Source organism: Felis catus, chromosome B3, assembly GCF_018350175.1.
Source record: "Felis catus isolate Fca126 chromosome B3, F.catus_Fca126_mat1.0, whole genome shotgun sequence".
Lineage (NCBI taxonomy): Eukaryota > Metazoa > Chordata > Mammalia > Carnivora > Felidae > Felis > Felis catus.
Genome location: NC_058373.1, coordinates 147022404 through 147049512, shown reverse-complemented (window position 1 = coordinate 147049512; position 27109 = coordinate 147022404). Strand labels below are relative to the sequence as shown.

The following is a 27109-nucleotide window of genomic DNA, read 5'->3' as shown; positions in this document are numbered from 1 at the left end:
CTCTTTCCTCAGTTTGGCTGTCATAGTTAATGCTGCTGTAAACATTGGGGTGCATGTGCTTCCTCAAATCAGAAGTTTTGTATGCTTTGGATGAATTCCTAGTAGAGCAATTGCTGGAGTGTAAGGTTGTTTAATTTTTAGTTTTTAAACTGTTTTCTGGAATGGTCCAGGCACTTTGCATTCCCACCAAGAGTATAAAAGGAAAAAAAAGTGTATAAAAGGGTTCCCTTCTCTCCTCATCCTCATCAATATCTGTTGTTTCCTGCGTTGTTAATTGTAGCCATTCTGACAGGTGTGCGGGCATCTCTCATTGTAGTTTTGATTTGTAATTCCCTGATGATGAGTGATGTTGAGCATATGTTCATGTGTCGGTTAGCCATCTGAATGCTTTGTTTGGAAAAGTATCTCCTCATGTCTTCTGACCATTACTTAACTGGATTCTTTGTATTTTGGGTGTTGAGTTTGAGAAGTATTTTTTTTATAGATTTTGGATAGTAAGCCTTTATCAGATATGTGGCTTGCAAATACCTTTTTAATTTCTGTAGAATGCCTTTTAGATTAGTTGATTGTTTCTTTAGCTGTGCAGAAAGTTTTTATTTTGATGAGGTCCCAGTAGTTCAAGTTTGCTGTTGTTTCCCTTGCCTCTCCAGACACGTCTGGTAAGAAGTTGCTATGTCCGAAGTCCAGGAGGTTGCTGCCTGTTCTCCTCTAGGATTTGATGGTCTCCTGTCTCACATTTAGGTCTTTCACCCATTTGGATTTATTTTGGTGTATGGAGTAAGAAAGTGGTTCAGTGTCATTCTTCTGCATGTTCTGGTCCAGTTATCCCAACACCCTTTGTTGACAAGGCTGTCTTTTTTTCCCATTACATAGTCTTTCCTACTTCATCCAAGATGAGGTGGCCATACCTTTGTGAGTCCATATTGGGTTTACTCTTCTGTTCTTTTGATCTATGTGTCTCTTTTGTGCTTGTAGCTTACTGTCTTGATAAGTACAGCTTTGTAATATAGCATGAAATCCATAATCATTAAGTCTCCCGTTTCTTTGTGTAGCATAGACATTTCAACACTCCTTGCTCCTTAAATCCATGAACATTGAAGGTGTTTCCATTTCTTTGTGTCATCCTCAGTTTCTTTCACTGTTTTTAGCGTCTTCAGAGTATAGATATTTTAACACTTTAGGTATCCTATTATATTTGGTGCAATTGTAAACGGGATGGATAGTTTTTTTTAATTTTTCTGTTTCTTCATTATTGCTGTGTAGAAATGCAGCAGATTTCAGTATGTTGATACTGTATCTTGTGACTTTGCTGAATTTGTGAATCAGTTCTTGCAATAATTTGGTGGAGTCTTGAGTTTTTTATATAGATCGTCATGTTATCTGTGAAGAGGGAATGTTTGACTTCTTCTTTTCCAACTGGAATGCGTTTATTTTTTGTTGTTGTCTGTTTTTGAGGATAAGACTTCCACTGCTGTGTTAAGTAGAATGATGGGAGTGGACATCCCTCTTGTGTTCCTGACAGTAGAGGAAAAGGTTTCTTTTCCCCACTGAGGATATTAGCTGTGGGGTTTTCATGTACAGACTTTATGATGTTGAGGTGTGTTTCCTCTACCCCCTCTTGAGGGTTTTATCAAGAAAGGATGCTGTACTATGTCAATTTTTTTTGCATCTATTGAGAGGGTCATATCATTCGTATCCTTTCTCTGATTGATGGTATGTATTACATTGATTTATCTGTGACTATTGAACCACCCTTACAGCCAAGGAATAAATCCCACCTGGTCACGTTAAAGGATCCTTTTAATGTATTGGTGGATTCAATTTGCAAGTATTCTCTTTCTTTTTTTTTAACGTTTATTTATTTTTGAGACAGAGAGAGACAGAGCATGACTGGGGGATGGTCAGAGAGAGGGAGACACAGAATCTGAAACAGGCTCCAGGCTCTGAGCTGTCAGCACAGAGCCTGACACGGGGCTCGAACTCATGGACCACAAGATTACAACCTGAGCCAAAGTCGGACGCTTACCCGACTGAGCCACCCAGGCGCCCCTGCAAGTATTTTCTTGACAGTTTTTGCATTCTTGCTCATTAGGGCTAGTGGCCTGTAAGTCTCATTTTTAGTGGGTTTAATCTGGTTTGGAACCATGATCATACTGATCTTATAGAATGAATTTGGAAGTTTTCTTTCCATTTCTATTATTTGGAACAGTTTGTGAAGACAGGAATATTCTATTCTACTTAAAAACAATATTTGACACTCTTCTTAAATATCTGGTAGAATTCACCTGTGAACCTATCTGGCCCTGGATTTTTGTGTGTCAGTAGATTTTTGATTAATGATTCAATTTCTTTGCTCATTATCAGTCTGTTCCCGTTTTCTATTTCTTCCTTTTTCAGTTTAGGTAGTTTACATTATTCTGGGAATTTATCCATTTCTTCCAGATTGCCCAATTTGTTGGCATATAAATCTCCAAACTATTTTCTCATAGTTGTATTTCTGTGGTTCAGTCGCAATGTCTCCTCTCAAATTCTGATTATATTTACTTTCGTCCCTTCTCTTTTGTTTTTGCCAAGTCTGCCCATGGGTTTATCATTTTTGTTTATTCTTACAAAAACCAACTTATAGTTTCATTCATCTGTTCTACTGTTGTTCTTTCTTTCTGTATCATTTATTTCTGCTCTAATCTTTTTTGTTTACCTGTTCCTGCTGGCTTTAGGGTTTATTTGTTGTTCTCTTTCTGGCTCCTTTAGTTGTAAAGTGGTTGTGTGTTTGAGACCTTTCTTCTTTCTTGAGTTTGGCCTGTACTGCTATATATTTCACTCTTCCATCAACTTTGCTGCATCCAGATGGTTTGGAACTGGCATGTTTTCATTTTCCTTTGCTACATTTATTTTTTATTGCTTCTGTAATTTCCTGAAAATCTCATTCCACTTTTACTACAATGTTTTTTAACCTAATGTATTGGCGGTGTTGCTCAAATTTTTCTTGTGGTCGACTTCAAGTTTCATAGTGTTGTGGTTTGAAAATACGCATGGAATGATCTCAGTCTTTTTGTACTTGTAGAGGGCTGATTTGTGACATAGTATGTGATCTGTTCTGGAGAATGTTCCATGCACACTCAGAAAGAATGTGTATTCTGGTGCTTTAGAATGGAATGTTGTGAATATATCTGTTAAGTCCATTCAGTCCATGTGTCTTTCAAAGCCATTGTTTCCTTATTGATTTTCAGTTTAGATTGTCTTTCCATTGTTGTAAGTGGAGTGTTAACATTCTCTATTATTACTATTGTCTATTATCAATGAGTTTCTTTATGTTTTTTATTAATCGAGTTATATATTTCAGTGCTTACATTTTTGAGGTATAAATATTTAAAGCTTCAGATCTTCTTGTTGGATAGACCCCTTTATGATGATATACTGCCTTCCTGATCTCTTGTAACAAACTTTGGTTTGAAAACTAGTTAGTGTGATATGAGTGTAGTACTACAACTTTCTTTTGACGTCCATTAGCATGATAAATTGTTCACCCTCCCCTCACTTTCAATCTCCAGGTGTTTTAGGTTGAAAATGAGTCAATTGTGTGCAGTGTATAGAAGGATCTTGTATTTGTTTTTATCCATTCTGGTATCCTATGTCTTTTCATTGGAGCATTTTGCCCATTTACATTCACAGTAATTATTGATAGATATAAACTTAGTGCCATAGTATTACCTCCAAAGTCATTTTTTCTGGAGATTTTCTCTGTTTATTTCTAGTCTTTGTTACTTTTAGTCTTCCTTTCCCACTCAAAGGGTCCCCTTTAATTTCTCGCAGGGCTGATTTAGAGGCCTGAACTCCTTGGTTTTATTTGTCTGGGAAATTCTATCACTACTTGTATCTGAATGACTGCCTTATGGAGAAAGTATTCTTAGCTGCATAATTTTCAAATGCGCATGTTGAGGATATGATGCCACTTCCTCCTTGCATGAAGGTTTCTGTAGAGATATCTGCCATAGTTTTTTTTTTATTTTAATCTTCCCTTGTTAGTTAGCAAGTTCTTTTGTGTTGATGCTTTTATGGTTTTTCTTTATCTGGATATTTTGCCATTTTCCTATGATATGTCTCAGTGTTGACCTGCCTTTTTTAAAAATTTTATTTTAATGGGTGTTCTCTCTGCCTCCTAGATGTGGATGTCTATTTCCTTCCGCAGCTTGTGGAAATTTTCACTATAATTCACTCAGCTAAAATGTATCCCACTTTTTCTCCCTCCTATTCTTTTGGGACTCCTTTGAAAAGAATGTTATTACAGTTTATGGAGTTGCTGATTTCCCTAAGTGTATGTTTGTGATGCAATATTTTAATTTTCCTCTTCTTTCCAGCTTCATTTCCCCCATACTTTTATCTTCTATGTCCCATCCTCATTCATCTGCTTCTTTCAGCCTTGAGGTCATTATATCCAATCAGTTTCACATCTCAGTTACAACATTTAAAATTTCATCGTGACTAGTTTTTAGGTCTTTTCTGTTTGTAATAAGGGTATCCCTCATGTCCATGTTTTCCTCAAGCACCGATCGTATCCTTATGATACTTTTTGAAAATCCTGTTTCAATATGAGAGTTTTAGAAATTCTGTTTGAGGCACATTAGTTTATGTGTTTTAATTATATCCCTCACAATGACCTTTTATCATTTTTTCTTTTAGGATGAATTCCTCCATCATGTTGTTGTCTATGTCTCTGCCTTCTTAAATGTTTTAGAAACTCCTGTTATCTTTTCTGCTTCTACAGTAGTATCTTTATTGAGAAGTGTTCACATCCTGTCCAGGGCCTGACACATCATGAAGCATTTGTTTTATGTTCCATGGCACTGTGCTGTCGTGTTTTGGCTGCTCTGTCCCTCAAGACAGTCCTCTGCAGATTTTCTCCTTGCCTCCAGTGGGGAGTGTTGGACCTTGTGCCCAGTGTTGTGAGTTTTCACTAGGTGAGTTTGGTCTGCTTGTTAAAAGAGCCTAATTCCTATCTCCCCTAGAGTTGAGGATATGCCTCACTGTATGATCAGCTGACTTGGTGCGTGTGGGGGTTTACGGTGGTCTTTGGAGGAAGTGGTGCAGTGGTGGTCTGGTTGCCAGGCACTCTTTCCTAGTAAGCAAGCAATTGATGGGGGCTGGAGTAGGTGGAGCTTGGTGTTAGTGTCTCAGCTTCCACTGGGGATGCTGTGCTGCTGAGTGAAATCTGTCCATCCTGATTGGTGGGGGAAAATACTGGCATCAGCTCCCTCTCTAGTCCCTGGAGTTGGAGTTCCCAGCCTCCCCTGTTCAAGAAGCCCTCACACAGAGAGAACACTTGTGGGTCCCAGGCTTCTGTCAGAATTGCTTTCACCCTGTCTGCGTCTAAGCCATTGGCCCATCTGGTGGCACAGGGCTCTTATGTTTTATCTCAGGAGCTCGAGCTGGGTTTGAAAACTCCAAATTGAATGAACTCAATATACAGGGACCCCACTGATCCTCTGGGAGAGGGCCTTGATGTGCTGTGCCTGGAGCTGGTTTACTCTGGATGGGCAGTTGCATGAACACTAGGGGCTTGTAGTACATGGTGAAGAACAACCAGAAGGCAGCATCCAGCTAGCTGCTCTCAGAAGAGGCTCCTGTGCTAATGATCAGGGAATTTTAATGGTGCCTGTCAGCTCTCCTGTCCTATGAGAGGCAATGCCCCGTCTCCCAAATGCACTCCACAAAGGGAATTGTCTCTCCCCATGTGACCCAGGGGATACTAGACCACAGTTCCCCTTATGGGCCTCTGCCCTCCTCCACAGGAGCACTGCTGTGCCCACCAGACTCCACCCCAATGATGGGATCGACTTAAATCTTCAGTCTTTGAGCTCCACGTTTACAGGAGATTGACTTGTCATGATTAACTTCATGGGTTATCTTGACTGCATCATGGGTGCCCAGATTCACCACGGTTTCTGTGGATGTCTGTGATGTGTTCCAGAAGAGATTGGCATTTCCATCCATGGTTTCTTTCTGCCTAGGCACCACCTGTTCCATTAAGGTTGTGACTAGAATCTGACGCAGATGGGGGACGAATTCCCTCATTTTTACTTCCCATGTGCTTGTTTAAACTGGAATATTGGTCTCCTCTGGCCCTTTTCTGAGAGTTACATCATCAGCTCTCCACGTTCTGAGACTAGACACTAGTCAGAATCAGACAAAAATTACATCACTGGTTTTCCTGGTTCTTCAGCTTGTGACAGTATATTATGGACTTCTCAACATACTTAGTTATGGAAACCAATGACCTTTGGGATATGTTCCTCAGGGGAATCTTGACTAATACATGGAGATTGTTTGTCTCTCATTTAGAGGTATTGAATAAAGCTGTAGCTCATTTAAAGTCCTGAGTAGCAAAGGGCTATGAAGAAAGTGTCACATTGTTTGACTGGGACAAGGGCTGGGTGAGGATAAGGAGGAGCTGTGGGATCCTGTGGTCCTGGCTGCACAGGGAGCGCATCTGGGAATCCTGTAAAGGTGCAGCTGTTGTGCCTCAGGAAATCTGTAATTCACTCATGTTGAGGGACTGGAGTAAGCAAGTGCAAACAACTGTGTCTTTATGCACATTAGTCTAGTTTCCCTATGACAACCCAGTTGCTAATCCAGAGAATTAATAGGTAAACACAGAAGCATATAACCAGGGAGGTTCCCTGGGGAAACTGCTGTGTGGAGAGGAAGCCCCAGACCCTGACAGGAAACCTGCCTGTAACCTCCATCTGCACCTGCGCCTGGGAACACAAAGGAGAATTGTGCATAGTGTGCGCCCCCTAGTGGTGCTGATCCCCTCCAGCAGGGAGGTTTGTGTCTGGGTTCGCAGTGATGTCCCCTCACTGTGTCTCTCGCACAGTAATATGTGGCCGTGTCCTCGGTCTTGAGGCTGTTCATCTGCAGATACAGCGTGTTCTTGGCATTGTCTCTGGAGATGGTGAATCGGCCCTTCACGGAGTCTGCGTAGTATGTGCTACCTCCACTACTAATATATGCGACCCACTGCAGCCCCTTCCCTGGAGCCTGGCGGACCCAGCTCATTTCATAGCTACTGAAGGTGAATCCAGAGGCCACACAGGTGAGTCTCAGGGACCCCCCAGGCTGCACCAGGTCTCCCCCAGACTCCACCAGCTGCACGTCACACTGGACACCTGCAGACACAAGACATGTTGGTCAGGAAACTGTCACACATCCACTGTTTCACTCATATCCATTCACAGACTCAGTGTCCCTCATTCATCATGAATTACCTTTTAAAAGAGCAACCAGGAACACCCAGCCCAGCACAAACTCCATGGTGAGGTGTGTGTGTTCTGTGCTGATCACAGAATGGGAACACCTGGGACTCCTGGGGCTGGGGCTCGTCTCCCAGTAGCACAGTCGGGCTGGGTTGGTTTTATCAGCACAGAGAGGGCTTCATTTGCATGTCCTCTGACATATATATCAAGCTCCAGACTTAGATTTGATTGTGTAAAAGTGAATGACAGGGTAGGGACGCACTTCAATATTAGTTTGTGTGGTTGGCGGTGTGACAATATGAAGAATTCTTTTTTTTTCAGTTTTGGATTTTTATCTTTATTAATGGAGGCCTCGGCATAATCTTTAAGAAATATTTACCTCAGCAGCATGATCGCGCATTATTTTCTCTTACAATATTTTAATTTTTTAATTTTTAATTAGTATTTATTTTTAGTTTTAAAAATTAACATCCAAATTCGTTAGCATATAGTGCAACAATGATTTCAGGAGTAGATTCCTTAGTGTCCCTTACCAGTTTAGCCCATCCCCCCTCCCACAACTCCTCCAGTAGCTCTCTGTTCGTTCTCCATATTTATGAGTCTCTTATGCTCTGTCCCCTCCATGTTTTCATATTATTTTTGTTTCCCTTCCCTTATGTTCATCTGTTTTGTCTCTTAAAGTCCTCATATGAGTGAACTCATATGATTTTTGTCTTTCTCTGACTGACTCATTTCACTTAGCATAATACTCTCCAGTTCCATCCACATAGTTGCAAATGGCAAGATTTCACTCTTTTTGAATGCCAAGTAATACTCCATTGTATATATTTACCACTTCTTCTTTATCCATTCATCCATCGATGGACATTTGGCTCTTTCCATACTTTGGCTATTGTTGATAGTGCTGGTATAAACATGGGGGTGCATGTGTCCCTTTGAAACAGAACACCTGTGTCCCGTGGATAACTGCCTAATAGTGCAATTGCTGGGTCATAGGGGAGTTCTATTTTCAGTTTTTTGAGGAATCTCCATACAGTTTTCCAGAGTTGCTGCACCAGTTTGCATTGCCCCCCAAAATGCAAAAGAGATCCTCTCTCTGCATCCTCGCCAACATCTGTTGTTGCCTGAGTTGTTAATGTTAGCCATTCTGACAGGTGTCAGGTGGTATCTCATTAGGGTTTTGATTGGCATTTCCGTGATGATGAGTGATGTGGAGCATTTTTTCATGTGTCGGTTGGCCATCTGGATGTCTTCTTTGGAGAAGTGTCTATTCATGTCTTTTGCCCATTTCATCACTGGATTGTGTCTTGGGTGTTGAGTTCGATAAATTCTTTATAGATTTGGGATACTAACTTTATGTGACATGTCATTTGCAAATATCTTCGCCCATTCTGTCAGTTGAATTTTAGCTTTGCTGATTGTTGCCTTCACTATGCAGAAGATTTTTATTGTGATGAGGTCCCAGTAGTCCATTTTTGCTTTTGTTTTCCTTGCCTCTGGGGACATGTTGAGTAGGAAGTTGGTGCGGCCAAGACCATAGATGTTTTTGCCTGCTTTCTGCTCGAGGATTTTGATGGCTTCCTGACTTACATTGAGATCTTTCATCCATTTTGAGTTTATTTTTGTGTATGGTGTAAGAAAGTGGTCCTGGTTCATTCTTCTACATGTCGCTGTCCAGTTTTCCCAGCACCACTTGCTGAAGACACTGTCTTTATTCCATTGGATAGTCTTTCCTGCTTTGTCAAAGATTAGTTGGCCATACATTTGGGGGTCCATTTCTGGATTTTGTATTCTGTTCCATTGATCTGAGTGTCTGTTCTTGTTTTTTTTTTTTTTTTTTTTGGCATTTATTTATTACTTTTCAGAGACAGAGACAGAGCATGAGCCGGGGAGTGTCAGAGAGAGAGGAAGACACAGAATTCCAAGCAGGCTTCAGGCTCTGAGCTGTCAGCACACAGCCTGATGTGGGACTCTAACTCACGAACTGCCAGATCGTGACCTGAGTCAAAGCCGGATGCTTAACAGACTGATCCACTCAGATGCCCCTGAGTGTCTGTTCTTGTGCCAGTACCATAGTGTCTCGAAGATTACCGCTTTGAAGTATAGCTTGAAGTCTGGGATTGTGATGCCTTCTGCATTGGTTTTATTTTTCAAGATTTCTTTGGCTATTCGGTGGCTTTTCTGGTTCCATACAAATTTTAGGATTATTTTTTCTAGCTCTGTGAAGAATGCTGGTGTCACTTTGATCGGGATTGCATTGAATATGTAGATTGCTTTTGGTATTATCAGCATTTTAACAATATTTGTTCTTCCTATTCAGGAGCATGGAATGTTTTTCCATATTTTGTCTTCCTCAATTTCTTTCATAAGCTTTCTCTAGTTTTCAGTGTAAAGATCTTTCACCTCTTTGGTTAGATTTATTCCTGGGTATTTTATGGTTTTTGGTGCTACTGTAAATGGGATAGATTCCTTGATTTCTCTTTCTGTTGCTTCATTGTTGGTGTATAGGAATGCAACACATTTCTCTGCATTGATTTTATATCCTGCCACTTGGCTGAATTCATGAATCAATTCTAGTAGTTTTTTGGTGGGGTCTTTTGGGTTTTCCATATAGAGTATCATGTCATCTGTGAAGAGTGAAAGTTTGACCGTCTCCTGGCCAATTCGGATGCCTTTTATTTTTTGTGTTGTCTGAGTGCAGAGGCTAAGACTTCCAATACTATGTTGAATAACAGTGGCGAGAGTGGACATCCCTGTCTTGTTCCTGACCTTAGGGAGAAAGCTCTCAGTTTTTCCCCATTGAGGATGATATTAGCATTGGGTCTTTCATATATGGCTTTTATGATCTCAACATTTATTTATTTTTTTTGGGACACAGAGAGAGAGAGCATGAACGGGGGAGGGGCAGAGAGAGAGGGAGACACAGAATCGGAAACAGGCTCCAGGTTCTGAGCCATCAGCCCAGAGCCTGACGCGGGGCTCGAACTCACAGACCGTGAGATTGTGACCTGGCTGAAGTCGGACGCTTAACCGACTGCGCCACCCAGGCACCCCTTGCTTTTATGATCTCGAGGTATGGTCCTTCTATCCCTACTTTCTTGAGGGTTTTTATCAAGAAAGGATGTTGTATTTTGTCAAATGCTTTCTCTGCATCTATGGAGAGGATCATATGGTTCCTGTCCTTTCTTTTATCGATGTGATGAATCATGTTAATTGTTTTACAGATATTGAGCCAGCCCTGTATCCCAGGTATAAATCCCACTTGGTCTTGGTGAATAATTTTTTAATGTATTATTGTTTCTGGTTGGATAATATCTTGTTGAGGATTTTTGCATCTATGTTCATCAGGGAAATTGGTGTATAGTTCTCTTTTTAAGTGTTGTCTGTGTCTGTTTTTGGAATCGAGGTAATGCTGGCTTCAAGAAAGAGTTTGGAAGTTTTCCTTACATTTCTATTTTTTTGGAACTGTTTCAAGAGAATAAGTGTTAACTCTTCCTTAAATGTTTCATAGAATTCCCCTGGAAAGCCATCTGGTCCTGGACTGTTGTCTTTTGGCAGATTTTTGATTACTAATTCGATTTCCTTACTGGTTATGGGTCTGTTCAAATTTTCTATTTCTTCCTGTTTCAGTTTTGGTAGTGTATATGTTTCTAGGAATTTGTCCATTTCTTCCAGATTGCCCATTTTATTGGCATATAATTGCTCATAACATTCTCTTATTACTGTTTTTATTTCTGTTTTGTTGGTTGTGATCTCTCCTCTGTAATTCTTTTTTTTTTTTAAACGTTTATTTATTTTTGGGACAGAGAGAGACCGAGCATGAACGGGGGAGGGTCAGAGAGAGAGGGAGACACAGAATCGGAAACAGGCTACAGGCTCTGGGCTGCAGAGCCATCAGCCCAGAGCCTGATGCGGGGCTCAAACTCACAGACCGCGAGATCGTGACCTGGCTGAAGTCGGACGCTTAACCGACTGCGCCACCCAGGCGCCCCATCTCCTCTGTAATTCTTGATTTTATTTAGTTGGGTCCTTTCCTTTTTCTTTTTGATCAAACTGGATAGTGGTTTATCAATTTTGTTAATTCTTTCAAAGCACCAGCTTTTAGTTTCATTGATTTGTTCTGTGTTTTGGTTTCGATAGCACAAATTTCTACTCTAATCTTTAGTATTTCCTGCTTTCTGTTGGTTTTGGGTTTTATTTGCTGTTCCTTTTCCAGCTCTTTAGTCATAAGGTTAGGTTGTGTATCTGAGATCTTTCTTCCTTCTTTAGGAAGGCCTGGATTGCTATATACTTTCCTCTTATGACCGCCTTTGCTGCATCCTAGAGGTTTGCGTTGTGGTGTTATCATTTTCATTAACTTCCATATACTTTTTAATTTCTTTTTTAACTGCTTGGTTAGCCCGGTTCATTCTTTAGTAGGTTCTTCAGTCTCTAATTATTTGCTACCTTTCCAGATTTTTTCTTGTGGTTGATTTTGAGTTCATGGCATTGTGGTCTGAAAATATGCATGGTATGATCTCGATCTTTTTGTACTTACTTAGGGCTGATTTGTGTCCCATATATGGTCTATTCTGGAGAAAGTTCCATGCGTACTGGAAAAGAGTGCATATTCTGTTGCTTTAGGATGAAATGTTCTGAATATATTTGTTAAGTCCTTCTGGTCCAGTGTGTCATTCAAAGCCATTGTTTTCTTGTTGATTTTTTGATCAGGTGATCTGTTCATTGTTGTGAATGGGGTGTTGAAGTCTACTATTATGGTATTCTTATCAATGAGTTTCTTTATGTTTGTGATTAATTGATTTCTATATTTGGGTGCTCTCACAGTTGGCGCATAAATGTTTACAATTGTTAGGTCTTCTTGGTGGATAGACCCTTTGATTATGAAGGATATAATGCCATTCTGCATCTCTTGATGCAGTCTTTATTTTAAAGTCTAGATTGTCTGATATCAATATGGCTACTCCGGCTTTCTTTTGTTGAACATTAGCATGATAGATGGTTCTCCATCCCCTTATTTTCAATCTGGAGGCGTCTTTAGGTCTAAAGTGGGTCTCTTGTAAAAAGCGTATAGATGGACCTTGTTTTCTGCTCCATTCTGTTACCCTGTGTCTTTTGATTGGGGCATTGAGTCCATTGACGTTTAGAGTGAGTACTGAAAGATAGGAGTTTATTGCTATTATGCTTGTAGAGTTGGAGTTTATGGTGGTATTCTTTGGTCTTTCTAATCTTTGTTGATTTTGGTATTTATGTATTTATTTATACAGATATATTTTCATCTTTTCTCCCCTCAGAGATTCCCGCTTAAAATTTCTTGCAGGGCTGGTTTAGTGGTCACAAACTCATTTAATTTTTGTTTGTATGGGAATCTTTTTATCTCACTTTCTATTTTGAATGACATCCTTGCTGGATACAGAATTCTTGAATGCATATTTTTCTGATTTAGCACACTGAATACATCCCGCCACTCCTTTGTGGCCTGCCAACTTTCCGTGGATAGGTCTGCTAAACCTGATCTGTCTTCCCGTGTAAGTCATGGACTTTGTTTCCCTGTTGGTTTTATGATTCTCTTTGCCTGAGTACTTTGTCAATTTGACTATGATGCGCCTTGTTGATGGTCAGTTTTGGTTGAATCTAATGGGAGTCCTCCGTGCTTCCTGGATTTTGATGTCTGTGTCTTTGCCCAGGTTAGGAAAGATTTCCGCTATGATTTGCTCACATAACCCTTCCACCCCTATTTCTCTCTTCCACTTCTGGGACCCCTATGATTCTCATGTTTTTCCTTTTTAATGAGTCACTGGTTTCTGTAATTCTTAAATCTTGCTCTTTTGCCTTAATCTCTGTCTTTTTTTTCCTGCTTCATTATTCTCTATAATGTTGTCCTCTATAACGCTGATTCTCTGTTCTGCCTCATCCATCCGTGCCACCGCTGCATCCATCTGTGATAGCAGCTCAGTTATAGCATTTTAAATTTCATTCTGGCTATTTTTTACTTCTTTTATCACTGCAGAAAGGGATTCTAATCTATTTTTGACTGCAGCTAGTATTCTTATTATTGTGATTCTAATTTGGGTTAGAAATCTTGCTTGTATCTGTGTTGGTTAAAACCCTGGCTGTCGTTTTTTCATGGTCTTTCGTTTGGGGTGAATTCCTTCCTTTTGTCATTTTGAAGGGAGAAAAGGAATTAATGAAGTTGCAAAATTGAAATTAAAAGATAAAATTACAAAAATATTAAAATTAAATTTAAACACACACACACACAAATTGAATGGAATATGCTACATCCTAGGTGTGTTTTGTTCTAGGTGTTGAAAGTGGTTTGATAGATTAGAGAAAAAAATGGGAGGGGGAAAAAAAGGAAATAATTTGAGAATTTGAAAAAATGAATACACTGAAGTAGTCTAAAATGAGAGGATGGGAGTAAAATCGAGTTTGAAAAAAATATAGAAATGTAACGAATATAGTAGAAAAATAAAGAACAATATTTTTAGTAAAAATTAAAAAAGAGAGGAAACAAAAAAGAGAAAAAAGTAAAAAAAGGAAATCCTTTGAAAATTCAAAAAGTAAATACACCATAGTAGACTAAAATAAAATGATGGAAGTAAAATAGAATTTGAAAAAAATTACATAAAAGCAATCAATATAGTAAAAAAATTAAAGAAAAATATTTTTAATAGAAATTGAACGTAAAAGGAAATTTTTCTCATTCTGCATTCCAGAAAAACTACATAAACGAAGAAGAGAAAAAAATAAAAAGAAAGAAAAAATAAAAAGGAAACTGGAAATTTGAAAACGGGAATACACTGAAGTAGAGTAAAATAAAATGATGGAAGTAAAATAGAATTTGAAAAAAATACAGAAATGTAAAAAAATATAGTAATAAAAATTAAATAAAAATATTTTTAATAATAATTGATAATAAAAATAATTTTTTGTTTGTGCATTCAAGAAAAAGAAAAGTGTGAAAGAGAAAAAGAAAATAAAGAAAGAAAATTGAGTGGATGAACTGGCTAACAGATTGAAGTAGGACTGAAATTGCTTCGTTATCCCCTAGATGTCTGTCTATGTAGCTCTTTATACTCCATAAACTAAGCGGCAGTGAGACTTGTGTTCCTGAAGAGCCCAGTTGGCCCATTTGGGCGGGGCTCAGTGTAATGGCTCTCCTGTCCACTAGATGGCGCTTTTAGGCTCCTGGGGTGGATTATGTGGTGCTTGTAGGTGCAAATGCACATGCGCGTGAGAGGTGAAAATGGCGCCACCCAGGGACCCAGTCTGTTCTCCTGGATCAGCAATCATGCTCCCATCCTCTGTCTTCAGCCCTTGTCCACTCCCTGCTCCTTCATTCTCCGTGACCAGGCCCCAGGCCGCACCTCTCTCCCAAGTTTTGTCAGAGATGCGGCTGTTTTCCCTGGTCCCTTATGTCCAAAGGACTGCGGCTCTGACCTGTTCTGCCCCTCTTTGGGAGGGTCTCACCAAGCAATGTCCGAATGAGCAATGGCTGAATATCGGCTGCACCTAGGAACACTTGCTGGACCCTATTGTTGTTGGTGCCCCGAGACTATGGTCAGGTGCCAGCCTGCCCCAGAAAAAGTTCGCGAGAGAGTGTAGCAGCAGCATTTCGTGGATTATGGAAAATCACAACACACGTCTGGCACCAGGCTTCACCCTAAACGACCTTGTTCCAGCACCAGCGAATGTGGCCCTTTTCAGGGGTCTGCTGGGACCAGATGGCTTTGGCAGTCTCCTCCAAATGTCCTTCCAGCTATGCAACTGCCTCTCCCCGTGTGGCCTGAGAACATCCCGGACCCCACTCTGTTCCTGGGATTCTCCCTTCCCACCAGAACACCTCCAGGTATCGAGCTGTGGAGTTGCAGCCTTTGCGCTCCCCTTGTTTACAGTCTTTGTGGAATTTACATACTCTCCTTTCTCCTTTCTCCCTTTTTAGTTTAGTCCCTGTGGGTGTTTCCAATTTTCCACGTTCTGTCCAGCTGCTTTTGGGGAGGGGTGCTTTTCCTTTATTCTCCCCCACTCCCCAGTCTCCGTCCTCTCTCTGCCTGCAAAAGCACCTCCCTTCCTGCAGCTTCTTGCTCCCCAAGGTCCCCTCTCCACGCCACGTACTTGTTGAATTCTGTGGTTCAGGTTGTGCTGATTGTTGTGTTAATCCTCAATCAGTTTTCTAGGTGTGTAGGATGGTTTAGTGTTGGTCTGGGTGTATTTCATGGACGTGAGACACACAAAAATCTTCCACGTTGTTCTGCCATCTTGTCTCCTCCCCCATTGACTGCCTAATTTTCAATTGAACATTTGAGGATATTATGCCACTCCCTTCTTTCCTGCAGGTTTCTGTGGACACTTCTGCCATAGTCTTTTTAGACAAAGATTAGCAAACTCTTCTGTCTTCATGCTTATAGGGTTTTTTAATCTGTGTATTTTGTGAATTTTACTATGTTATGTCTCAGAGTCGGCCTGCTTTTTTTTTTTTTTTAATTTTAGTGGGAGTTCTCTGTGACTCATAGATGTGGACATCTGTTTCCTTCACCATTTAGTGGAAATTTTCCACTCTAATGCACTCAGACAGACTTCTCCCATTTTTTCTCCCTGTCTTCTTCTTCTGGGACTCCTTTGAAAAGAATTTTATTACACTTTATGGAGTTGCTGATTCTCTATGTATACGTTTGTGATGCAATATTTTAATTTTCCTCTTCTTTCCTGCTTCATTTCTCACAAAATTTTAGCTTCCATGTCACTTACTCATTCATCTGCTTCTTTCACCCTTGAGTTCATTATATCGAATCAGGTTCACATCTTGGTCACAGCATTTTAAAAATTTCAGCCTGACTGGGTTTTAGGTCTTTTCCATCTGTAGTCAGCGTATTCTCATGCCTTCTAGGCTTTCTCAAGCACAGCTAGTATCCTTATGATAGTTTTTAAAAGTTCAGTTTCCTTATGGTAGGTATTAAATTGTGTTTGAGGATTATTATTTATATGTGTTTTAATTATATCCCTGGCAATGTCCTTTTATGGTTTTTTTTCTTTTGGAATGAATTCCTCCATCACTCTGTATGTCCATGTCTCCGCTTTCTTAAGTGTTTTAGGAAAATCCTGTTATGTTTTCTGCTTCTAGAGGAGTGTCTTTTTTGAGAAATGTTTACATACTGTTGACAAGCTGACATTCTGGAAGCATTTCTTGCATGTGCTGTGTGCACTCTACTGTCATGTATTGGCTGCTCTGTCCCTCAGGTCAGTCCTCTGCAGAGTTCTCCTTGCCTCCAGGGGAGAGTTTTTGAACTTTGTCCATAGTGTTGTGAGTTTTAACTAGGTGAGTTTGGTCTCCTTATTAAAAGAGGCTAATTCCTATTTCCCCTAGAGGTGAAGGTATGCCTCACTATATGGTCAGTAGACTTGGTGCCTGTGGGGGTATATGGTGGTCTTTGGAGTGAGGGGTGCAATGGTGGTCTGGGTTCTAGGCACTCTTTCTGTTAAGGAAGCACCTGAGGAAGGAAAGGTAGGTATTGCTTGGTGTCAGTGGCTCAGTATCTACTGGGGGGTGTTGTGCTGCTCACTGAATTCTGTCCATGATAATTGGTGGGAGGAAATATTGGCATCAGCTCCTTCTCTTGTCCCTGCAGTTGGAGTTTCCAGCCACCCCTGTTCAGGAAGCCCTCACAGAGAACATCTGTACTGATGGGTCCCAGGCTTCCTTCAGAACCCGGCCTTCACCCTGCCTTTGTGCAATCCATTGGCACACCTGGCAGCTCAGGGCTCTTATGTTTTATCTCAGGAGCTCTAGCTGGGTGTGAGTACACCAAATTGTATGAACTCAATGCGACAGGGACCCCACTGATCCTCTGGGACAGTGTCTTGCTGTGATGTGGTTGGAGCTGGTTATCCCAGAAGGGCAGTTGCATGAACACTAGGAGCTTGGAGTTCATGGTGAGGAAGAACAAGAAGGCAGCATTCAGTTCGCTGCTCTCAGCAGAGGCTCCTATGCTAATGACCAGGGCAGTGCAACAGTGCCTTTCAGCTCTCCTGCCCCATGAGGGGCAATGCCCTGTCTCCCAAATGCACTCTTAGAAGGTAACTGTCTCACCCGATATGACCCAGGGGATCCTCAAACCGCAGCAGTCCCTATGGGCCTCGGGGTTCCTTCTCCACAGGAGCACTGCTACGCCCACCAGGGTCCACCCCAGTGATGGCATGGACTTCTAAATCTTCAGTTTTTGAACTCGACATTTACAGCAGGTTGACTTGTCATGATTATGTTTATTTGTCATCTTGACTGTGTCATGGGTGTCCAGATTCACGACTGTTTCTGTGTATGTCTGTGATGAGTTTCCAGAAGAGATTGGCATTTCCATCCATGGTTTCTTTCTGCCTGGGCATCACCCATTCCATCACAGTTCTGAGTGGAATCCGATGCAGAGGGAGGAAGAATTCCCTCATTTTTACTTCCCATGTGCTTGTTTGAACTGGAACATTGGTCTCCTCCTGCCCTTGTTCTTAGTGTTACATATTAGGCTCTGCAGGTTCTGAGACTAGACACTAGTTCAGAATCAGGCGAGAATTATACCACTGGTTTTCCTGGCTTCCCAACTTGTGACAGTAGATCATGGGACTTCTCAACATATTTTGTCATGGAAACCAATGTGCTTTGGGTTCTGTTGCTCGAGGGAATCCTGACTAATACATGGAGATGATTTATCTCTTGTTTAGAGGAATTGAATAAAGCTGTAGCTCATTTAAAGTCTGAGTAGCAAAGTGCCATGAAGGAAGTGTCACGTTGTTCTTTTGGGACGAGGGCTGGGTGAAGATAATGGGGAGCTGTGGGAGCTTGTGGTCCTGGCTGCACAGGGAGTGCATCTGGGACTCATGTAAATGTTTAGCTATTGTGCCTCAGTAAATCTGTAATTCACTCATGTTGAGGGACAGGAGAATGCAATGCAAACAATTGTGTCTTTGTGCATGGTAGGGTAGTTTTCCTAGGAAAACAATGATCTAATTCACACAGTTAATAGGTAAACACAGAATCCTGTGTCCAGCGAGGCTCCCTGGAGAAACTTCTGTGTGGACAGGAAGCCCCAGACCCTGAGAGGAAACCTGCCTGTAACCTCCATCTTCACCTGCTCCTGGCAACACAAAGCAGAATTGTGCATAGTGTGCGCGCCCTGGTGGTGATGATCCCCTCCTGCAGGTAGGTTTGCGTGTGGGTTCCCAGCGAGGTCCCCTCACCCTGTCTCTTGCATAGTAATATGTGGCCGTGTCCTCAGACTTCAGGTTGTTCATCTGCAGATACAGCGTGTTCTTGGAGTTGTCTCTGGAGATGGGGAATCGGCCCTTCATGGAGTCTGCGTAGTATGTGCTTCTTCCATCATCATAAACATATGCGAGCCACTACAGCCCCTTTCCTGGAGCCTGGCGAACCCAGCTCATTGCATATCTACTGAAGGTGAATCCAGAGGATACACAGGTGAGTCTCAAGGACCCCCCAGGCTGCACCAGGTCTTCTCCAGACTCCACCAGCTGCACGTCACACTGGACACCTGCAGACACAAGACATCTTGGTCAGGAATCTGTCCCACATCCACTGTTTCTCACTCATATCCACTCACATACTCTGTTTCTCTCATTCACCATGAATTACCTTTTAAAAGAGCAACGAGGAACACCCAGCCAAGCACAAACTCCATGGTAAGGTGTCTGTTCTGTCCTGATCAGAGAATGGGAACGACTGGGACTCCCGGGGCTGGGGCTCCTCTCCCAGCTGCAGAGTCTGGGATGGGCTGGTTTTATCAGCACAGAGAGGACCCCATTTGCATGTGCTCTGACATATATATCAAGCTCCAGTGTTAGATTTGTTTGTTTAAAAATGAACGACAGGGTTAGGGACGCGCTTGTAGTTTAGTTTGTGTAGATGGTGCTGTGACAATATGAATAATTGTATTCAGTGAGTACAGGTATATTTGCAGTCTTGTGTGCATTTTTACAGGTCTGTCATCAACATAGATTTTTTTCACTCTATAAGTATTTTACATACTTTTTGAAATTTAACCCAAAATACTTTATTCTGCCATATTCACTTGTATAATTTTGTTATTTATTTTGCATGTATTTTCATGCTGGTGTGTAGAATCACAGGTGGTTTATTTTCATTTATTTTCTTTGTTCATTTTGCATCCTGCTCTTTTCCTCATTAAAAAAAACTCGTTCTAATATTTTTTGTGGTATCTCTAGGGTTTTGTTATGTTTAAGATCAATGTCACCTGCAAACAAGTAATTTTCCTTCCTCCTTACTGATTTAAATGTCTTTCATTTTTTTTACTTCCCTATTTTTTCTGGTTACATCTTCCAGTTGTAGGAGAAGAAAGCTTTTCCCTTCTTTTCTTCTGGGATTTAGCCAGTGTAAGGATTCAATTGACATAAGACATATGTACAGGAGAGAATCAATTTCATTTTGTAAGTGCATGGCCTTCCTAATGACATGACACCCAGAGAAAGGACAAAGCAGGTGGCACTTGTGTCTTTCAGACAACAAAACATTGGATTTGGCAAGAGTTAAGTTTGGGATATTATGTTAGTCACCAAGTAAGTAGGTTTGTTTGCACAGCCTTCTTGTCCCTGTATTGTTTATTCTGGTGCTAACGATGGTTCTTCCCTCTTGGTACACGGGAGGGAGATTTATATCCTGCTGTCAAGGGACGATGGAGAGGCTGAGTGTACTTGGACTATTTCTCAAGTGACTTTCACCCAAATAAGCAGTGTGACAAATTGACATAGTTTGAGGTGGCATATGTATTCTTCACGTTATCATGGGGAATACCTATGTTAGGGGTGACCATCATTGCCTGGCTCCTGAGTTGACAGGAAAGCCTTCAGCATTTTACCGTTCAATATGCTGTCAGGTGTGGGCTTTTCATAGTGGCCATGATCATGTGGAGGTAGTTTCCTTCAGTTCCTTTTTAATTGGGTTCTTTTTAAATGATGAACATGTGTTGAATTTTGTCTAATGTTTTGATTCAATCATTCCCTCTGGTAATGGAGGACATCACATTTATGCATCTGTGTATGTTGAAGGATCCTTGCATCATCCCTGGAGTGAATCACACTGGATTATGTTGTATGATCCTCTCAATGTTCTGTTGAATTCATTATGCTCAGATTTTGTGAAGGAATTTTGCATGTATGTTCATTTGAGATACTGACCTGTAGTTTCCCTTCTTGTGGTGTCTTTCTTTGGTTTTGGTGTGAAAACAATGCTGTCCTCACAAATTTCATTTGGGAGTGCTGTTTTTTTATCAGTGTTTTGTAATAGTTTGAGAAATATTGGCATTAATTCCTCTTTAAATATTTAGTAGAAGTTTTAATAAAGCCATGGACTCCTATGCAGATTTTTTGGAGGGTGAGGTTTTAGATAGAGAAATCTTATTAATTTTTCTTTTGTTCATTTTGTATTTTTCCATGAAACAGTCTTGGTGGACTACATTATTTCATAACGTGTAATTTTTTCTGGTGATCTAATTGTTGGCCCTTAAATACCAAAGTTTTTCTTTAATGATCCTTTTAAAGTCTTTGGTTCAGTTATGTCTCCTCTTTCAATTCTGATTGCATTTGTTTGAGTCTTCCCTATTTCCCCAGGCTACCTATTTGTTTTAAATTTTACTTACTTTTCCAAATACAAATTTTTATGTAATTTATTTGTTTTCTGTATTTGTGATAGTCTTTATTTTCTCTCTGCTTTATCTTTTTATGTTATTTTTATGTTTATCTTTTTATGTCAATTAAAATGCCAATGAGTTTTTTAAGGCATCAGAAAAATATACAATTCTTATGAAAGCACACAACACATGGAGGCAACAAAACAATCATGATGTCGAGAGAACCTGGAGACATCACACTTCTCTCTTTCTAAAGATATTGCAGAGGGACATTAACCACAACAATGTGCTGCTGGCGTCAAATGAGACATTTAGACCAGGGGAGCTCATTACGGAGCCCAAAAGTAGAAGTTTGCAGATGCAGTCAGCAAATCCTCCACGAGATTTCCAACAATGCACAGTGGGGGGAGGATAGTGTCTCTTAAACATGGTGTTGACTAGGGGCACCTGTGTGGCTCAGTAAGTTAAGCATCCCACTTCCACTCAGGTCATGATCTCATGGTTTGTGGGTTCGAGCCTCACATCAGGCTCCTGCTGACAGCTCAGGGCCTGGATTCTGTTTCTGCCTCTATCTCTCTGCCTCCCTACTCATGATCTGTGTCTCTCCCTCAAAAACAAAGTAAAACTTAAAAAATACTATTGATATATACATGCAAAATAATAACATTTGGCCATAATCTTGCTTCATACATACACGTCGACACAAATAAAATTTCAAAATGGATGAAGGATTAAGAAGAACACTTGAACCTAAATGCCTTAAAAGAAAACATGAAAGATAAACATGATGACATTCACTTGAGAATGACTGATTTGATATAAAAAGCAAAGTCACAGAGAACAAAGCAGGCAAGGGGGACTACACCATACTAGAAAAGGGGCAAGCAAATATTTGCAGAGCTAGAAGGCAGTCTATGGGAGGGTAGACATTACAGTAAAAAATATTGAAAAGGAGTTAATATCCACAATGCAGGAGGGACAATAAGGTGTTCTCATTTCCCTGCCATCAGACCACACCTCCAGCTTCCCCCTTTCCTTAATGGAGACCCACCTCCATTCAAAGTACTCCTCAGAGGATGAGTCTTAAAGATGTGCCCACTATTGTCTAGGCCTCACATGCACAAGAGGATGGATTGCCCCCAGTGCAGAGCCTGTGCTCAGGGGGCCTGAGAAAGGAGCTGCCCCCACCCATCAGTAGCCAGATGCCCTGTCTTGCTGCAGAGGGAGGACCTGACCCTGTGATAGACTCTGTTACCGCAGGATGTTCTTGCTTTACCTCCTCACCGTGTAACACCCCGATCTTGTGGGTAAAGAAAGAACAGAATTTGATTCAGAAGGCAAAGCTACTGGTTTGTACAATGTAGGAACCATAAAGTCTTTTGTCATCTATTACTCTCCCTCCACATCTTTTGTCCCTAACTGGGCTGCTGCTCATGCCTCAATTCCTGGTAATGAAGATGCATTACTGGAATGAACATCTGCTCAACTTTCTTGTCAATGCCATTGCACTCTGATTCACAAGTTCTCTTTTCATGTATGCTTGGGGAAGGCAACTAAGTTGGGCTCAATATTACTCCAAGTTCTTGAAGCCAACTTACATTCTGTGCCTTCACCCAAGGCTGCATCTTGTTTAGTATGTCCGTGACTTGTCACTCTATTACCAAAGGAGTCAGAGAGCCCTTGCAGACTCCCCCACCCTCCTAAAGCACCAGCCGGACAGGGCCATTCACCCTCCTGTGTTCTTCTTCTTCTTTTTTTTTTAATTTTTTTTTCAACGTTTATTTATTTTTGGGACAGAGAGAGACAGAGCATGAACGGGGGAGGGGCAGAGAGAGAGGGAGACACAGAATCGGAAACAGGCTCCAGGCTCTGAGCCATCAGCCAAGAGCCTGACGCGGGCCTCGAACTCACGGACTGCGAGATCGGGACCTGGCTGAAGCCGGACGCTTAACCGACTGCGCCACACAGGCGCCCCAACCCTCCTGTCTTCTTAATGTCCACAGTTGCAAACAGCTACTGCCAACGAGGACTATGTCACAGTGCTTCAAAACTCCCCACAAAGTGTCTTGTCAGTTTTTCACATCCCTCTCACCGGTACAAAAATGCAGTTGCATAACCTTTTAAGGAAACCTGGCTACTGCCCCCAAGGACCCCTAACTTCCCTGCCTTTGCTCTGTCTCTGTGAGCCCCTCACCCCTACCTGATGCTGCCGCAGATTTCTTTTCGTGGCTTTCAGAGTCATTAACCTACTTTAAAGTGTTAATATTAGTTCTGTGCACACCCAAACTCTCAACTGTCTGAATGTCAATAACATGTTTCACCTCTCATTCCATGGAAATGGAGTGGCTACAGGTATCCTGCGACAACCTGTGCCTGTCAGATATGTCCTATAACTTTCTTCCCATGAAAATTAGACCTTGGGCCATCAGGCACCACTGCATGCTTGCACCCCCACAACTGCTGTCTGGATACATTAGGATCCCCACTCACCTCTGTATTCCTCTCTGACAAGTTTGTAATTTCCATGCCCACCACCTATCTACCAGCTGGCCACTGACCAACCCTTCCATCATCTTTTGTCATGTTAACAGTTTAAATCGGGCTATACCACTCCCCTCCCTAAAAAGGGAGACCCAGGGCACCTGGGTGGCTCAGTTGGTGGGAATCCTACATCAGCTCAGGTCATGAGTTCGTGGTTTGTGAGTTTGAGCCCTGCATCGGGCTCTGTGCTGTCAGCTCAGAGCCTGGAGCCTGCTTCAGATTCTGTGTCCCCCTCTCTCTCTACTCCTCCCAACTCACACTCTTTCTTTCAAAAATAAATAAACATTAAAAACATTTAAAAGGGGAGACCCTACTTCATTCCACACGATTGCCCTCAGCTACAGGAATGGTTTCTGGGACATCTGGTGGTCAACCCTGAGTTCTATTAAAAAATATATATATATTTCTTTAACATTTGTTTCTTATTGAGAGACAGAGAGACACAGAGCGTGAGCAGGGGAGGGGTAGAGAGAGAGGGGGAGACATAGAATCTGAAGTAGGCTCCAGGCTCTGGGCTGTCAGTCCAGTGCCCGATGTGGGGCTTGAACTCACAAACTATGAGATCATGACCTGAGCTGAGGTCCATAGCTTAATCAACTGAGCCACTCAGGTGCCCCGCCCTGACTTCTATTTTGTGACAGCTTCTGTATGTGGGGAAACATAGGAACCACTCAGGCCAGTGTCCCTACTGGAAGTACTCCAGGCGTCCTCTCTGCCTGCTGTAAAATCAGTCTAAGCCACTGCGCTCCCAGGTTTTCCCAAGCTTGCACATCTGCAGAGGGAACGACTGCCACTATTCACAGCCATTCCAGACCTGCCCTGGAGTCTTCAGGGCTGTTGGCACCCTCTGTAAATCCCACAGGTCCTAACTGCCATGAGTACCAGAGGACAGAGGACATTTTGCCAGCAGGCCTATAATTGCTGCCCCATTATACGCAACTGATCTTTCTGCTAAAATTGCTAACAGTCACTCTCCAGCCCAAACCGTGGGGAGACTGTCACTGTCTCTCCAGCGACTGACAGAGCTCACAAGGCTGTCAAATACACAGCCAAGATCAGAGGCCCCTGTCCTTTCCTTCACTTTAGAAGCCTGCCTTTTTCCCTGACTTGGACTATTGTTTATCATGTAAGTTCCTCACAATGGGAAAAGACAGGTGGGCAGATAATGATCAGATGGGGTGTACGTTGGGGTTGAGTGGGCCTCCTGAGGCCCCTTTCTTCTCTCCTTTGGTCTTGCACCAACCCCATCAGATGGGATAATTAAGAAACTGAAGACAGTGGTTCTTCTCAGGTATCCACTAAACCTCTGACTAAATTATTTCCCAGGGCACTACTTGTAAATCTCTTCAAGTTTTTATAATATCAGCAGGCCCCAGGGAGTCCCTCTAGCCCCTCCCTACCCACTGGGGCTCTCCAGATGGATTTGACAAATTGGCTTCCTCTTTGGTTAATGACTGCATGTTTGGTGGATGGACTGATGCTGTCTGACTGGATATGCCAGTGCCACAACTGTGGTAAAGAATGTAATGCCTGAAATGGTTCCTGGATTTGCCATTCCATTATGGATTTAGCCAGATCAAGGAACTCACTTCAGCACATAGACAAACTACGTACTTGCAAAGACTTGGGGGTGATAATTAGAATTTCATACCCCACATCATCCTTAATCATCACAGAAGAGGACGATGAGGATATGTGGATTAGGGGAACAGATATGGAACATGAAAAACTAGACACAAAAGTCCTCAGGAAAAATCCGCCTGGAAACTGGCCTGGAACATCCAGAATCATTGTCCTTGGCCCTTAAAGAGATTTGGAATGCTCCAAATAGCAGGCAGGGACTGACCCCCTTTGCGACAGTATTTTCAAAAGGAATCCTTAACCCTTTCTTTACTGATTGAGTGAACTTCATGATAACTTATATGACCAAGTTGATGCCATGCATAGCCATGTCCAAGAACTAACAGGTACACTTGGGTCATATCATCCACAGACAATAAGAACACAGCCTCTGCCACTGACTAGCCTTGCCACCCTTTCTACAGAATATGGGACAGTCATCAGGTCTTCAGAGAGCACCCAGTGCCACCTCACTGAGAAGGACCTTATGACGAACTCCTAACCGACTACACTGCCATCAGAATTACGGAAAGATTCTTCTGGATTCACGCAAGCTGCACAAAATAGTTCCATATTGCCATTGTCAAGACCGTGGATGACCATCCCAATGATTACCGTTGTAAGGATTCCCAGAGCCAATTCCCAGGCTCTGGAAGCACATGGCATCACATAGTAGGTCACGGATCAAAAAACTGCATTTCCACCTAGTTTCATTTTCTGGCTCTTTCCTGTCAGGAAAAAAAAAAAAAACACCTTTTTAAAATGGAGCCTACCCTTTCCTCCACTATTAAAAGACTGACTACATTTCCTGCTCTCCCTCTGAACCTCTATGACTGTCTATCTTCAGACTGCATCTGCCCCATTCACCTGTGTAGTTATCTCAGCAGGTCAGACACAGACCCCTACACAGGTTTTCCAAGTCCTGTCTACATGAAATAATCAGTCTGATTGTCAATTGTTTTGACATCAGGATAGGAAGTAAACCCCCAAAGTAGTGTTATTTCCTGCCAATGCAAGCAGGTGAATGCAACATGTGGATGGACAAATGGAAGGGTGTGGTATCCACAACCAGCACGACAATGTCACTCTGCCTTTCCTTCCACTGCATTGATTGGGACCACAACTTTGATGGAAGCTTCAGGATGGTCCTTTGCTCAGGTGAAGTATTGGGAAAGAATATTTCCCTTTGTATGAAGACAGTCATGGTGCTGGCTTCTCTCTCTCGGTGACATAGCAAGGCAATCTGGTGCCAGATGGTCACTAGGTGCTCCAGCATAACCCCCATGGCACAAACACTTTTCAGATCCCAAAATGTTTCATTGGCATTCAGACTACCTGTGCTTCAAGTGGCATAGCTCAGCCACTTCCAGGTAAGGCTGCCTAACAGCACAAGTCATATGAGAGTAGACCGAAAATCTGGAGTAGCTCAGTCAGGTGACAAAACCCACCTTATAGCTGCTGAAGGGCTGCAGGCCTCCCATGTCTCACAAACTTTCAATAATGCATGATAATTGACCAGTGACAGTGACCCTCAATTGCCCAGACCAGTGGGAACTCATGACAGGCTCTACATGAGCTTGTCAGCCTAACATCTTGGCACTGTTTGGACTGTTAGGAATTCCCAAGGCAGCAGGGTAGAGATGTACAGGTTGAGAGCAGACTGTGGCTGGGACTCCTTGGTCATCGATGCTGAATGGGACATACTGGCTAGCTCAGTCATGCAGAGTCTCCCCTGTGGCCCTTTAGATACCCTCAACTGCTTAGACAGTCTTGGGAACGTGAGCCATCTTATGCACAGCTGGGAATTTACATTTCAGTAGTCAACTGTAAAGCACCACCTGTTAGGAGGGGGCTTTAATGGCCATCAAGTGGGCAGACTGAAAGGAGAAATGGTGTGTTTAATGTCCCCCCTCCTTCAGTAAATCTTGAAGTATGGGGTGCAATTACTCAGTCCTCTATTGCACACAATATTGATGTGCATATACTGTCTTAATTGGATGTAGGGGGGTGCAATTTGCAGTCCTACAGACTCCTGATATGTAGCTC

At 42.0% G+C, this 27109-nt stretch overlaps 1 pseudogene and 1 gene segment (V, D, J or C); both read right to left on the bottom strand.

Annotated features, from left to right (window-relative positions):
- The window catches only part of LOC123386257, a 33373-nt gene extending 25986 nt beyond the window's left edge, over positions 1-7387 (bottom strand). The window contains 1 exon segment of the V gene segment in view: positions 7266-7387. Coding sequence covers positions 7266-7311 — 46 coding nt within the window.
- A 10858-nt stretch (positions 7388-18245) lies between these two features.
- Positions 18246-18937, bottom strand: LOC123386256 (annotated as a pseudogene).
- Between the last annotated feature and the right edge of the window lie 8172 nt (positions 18938-27109).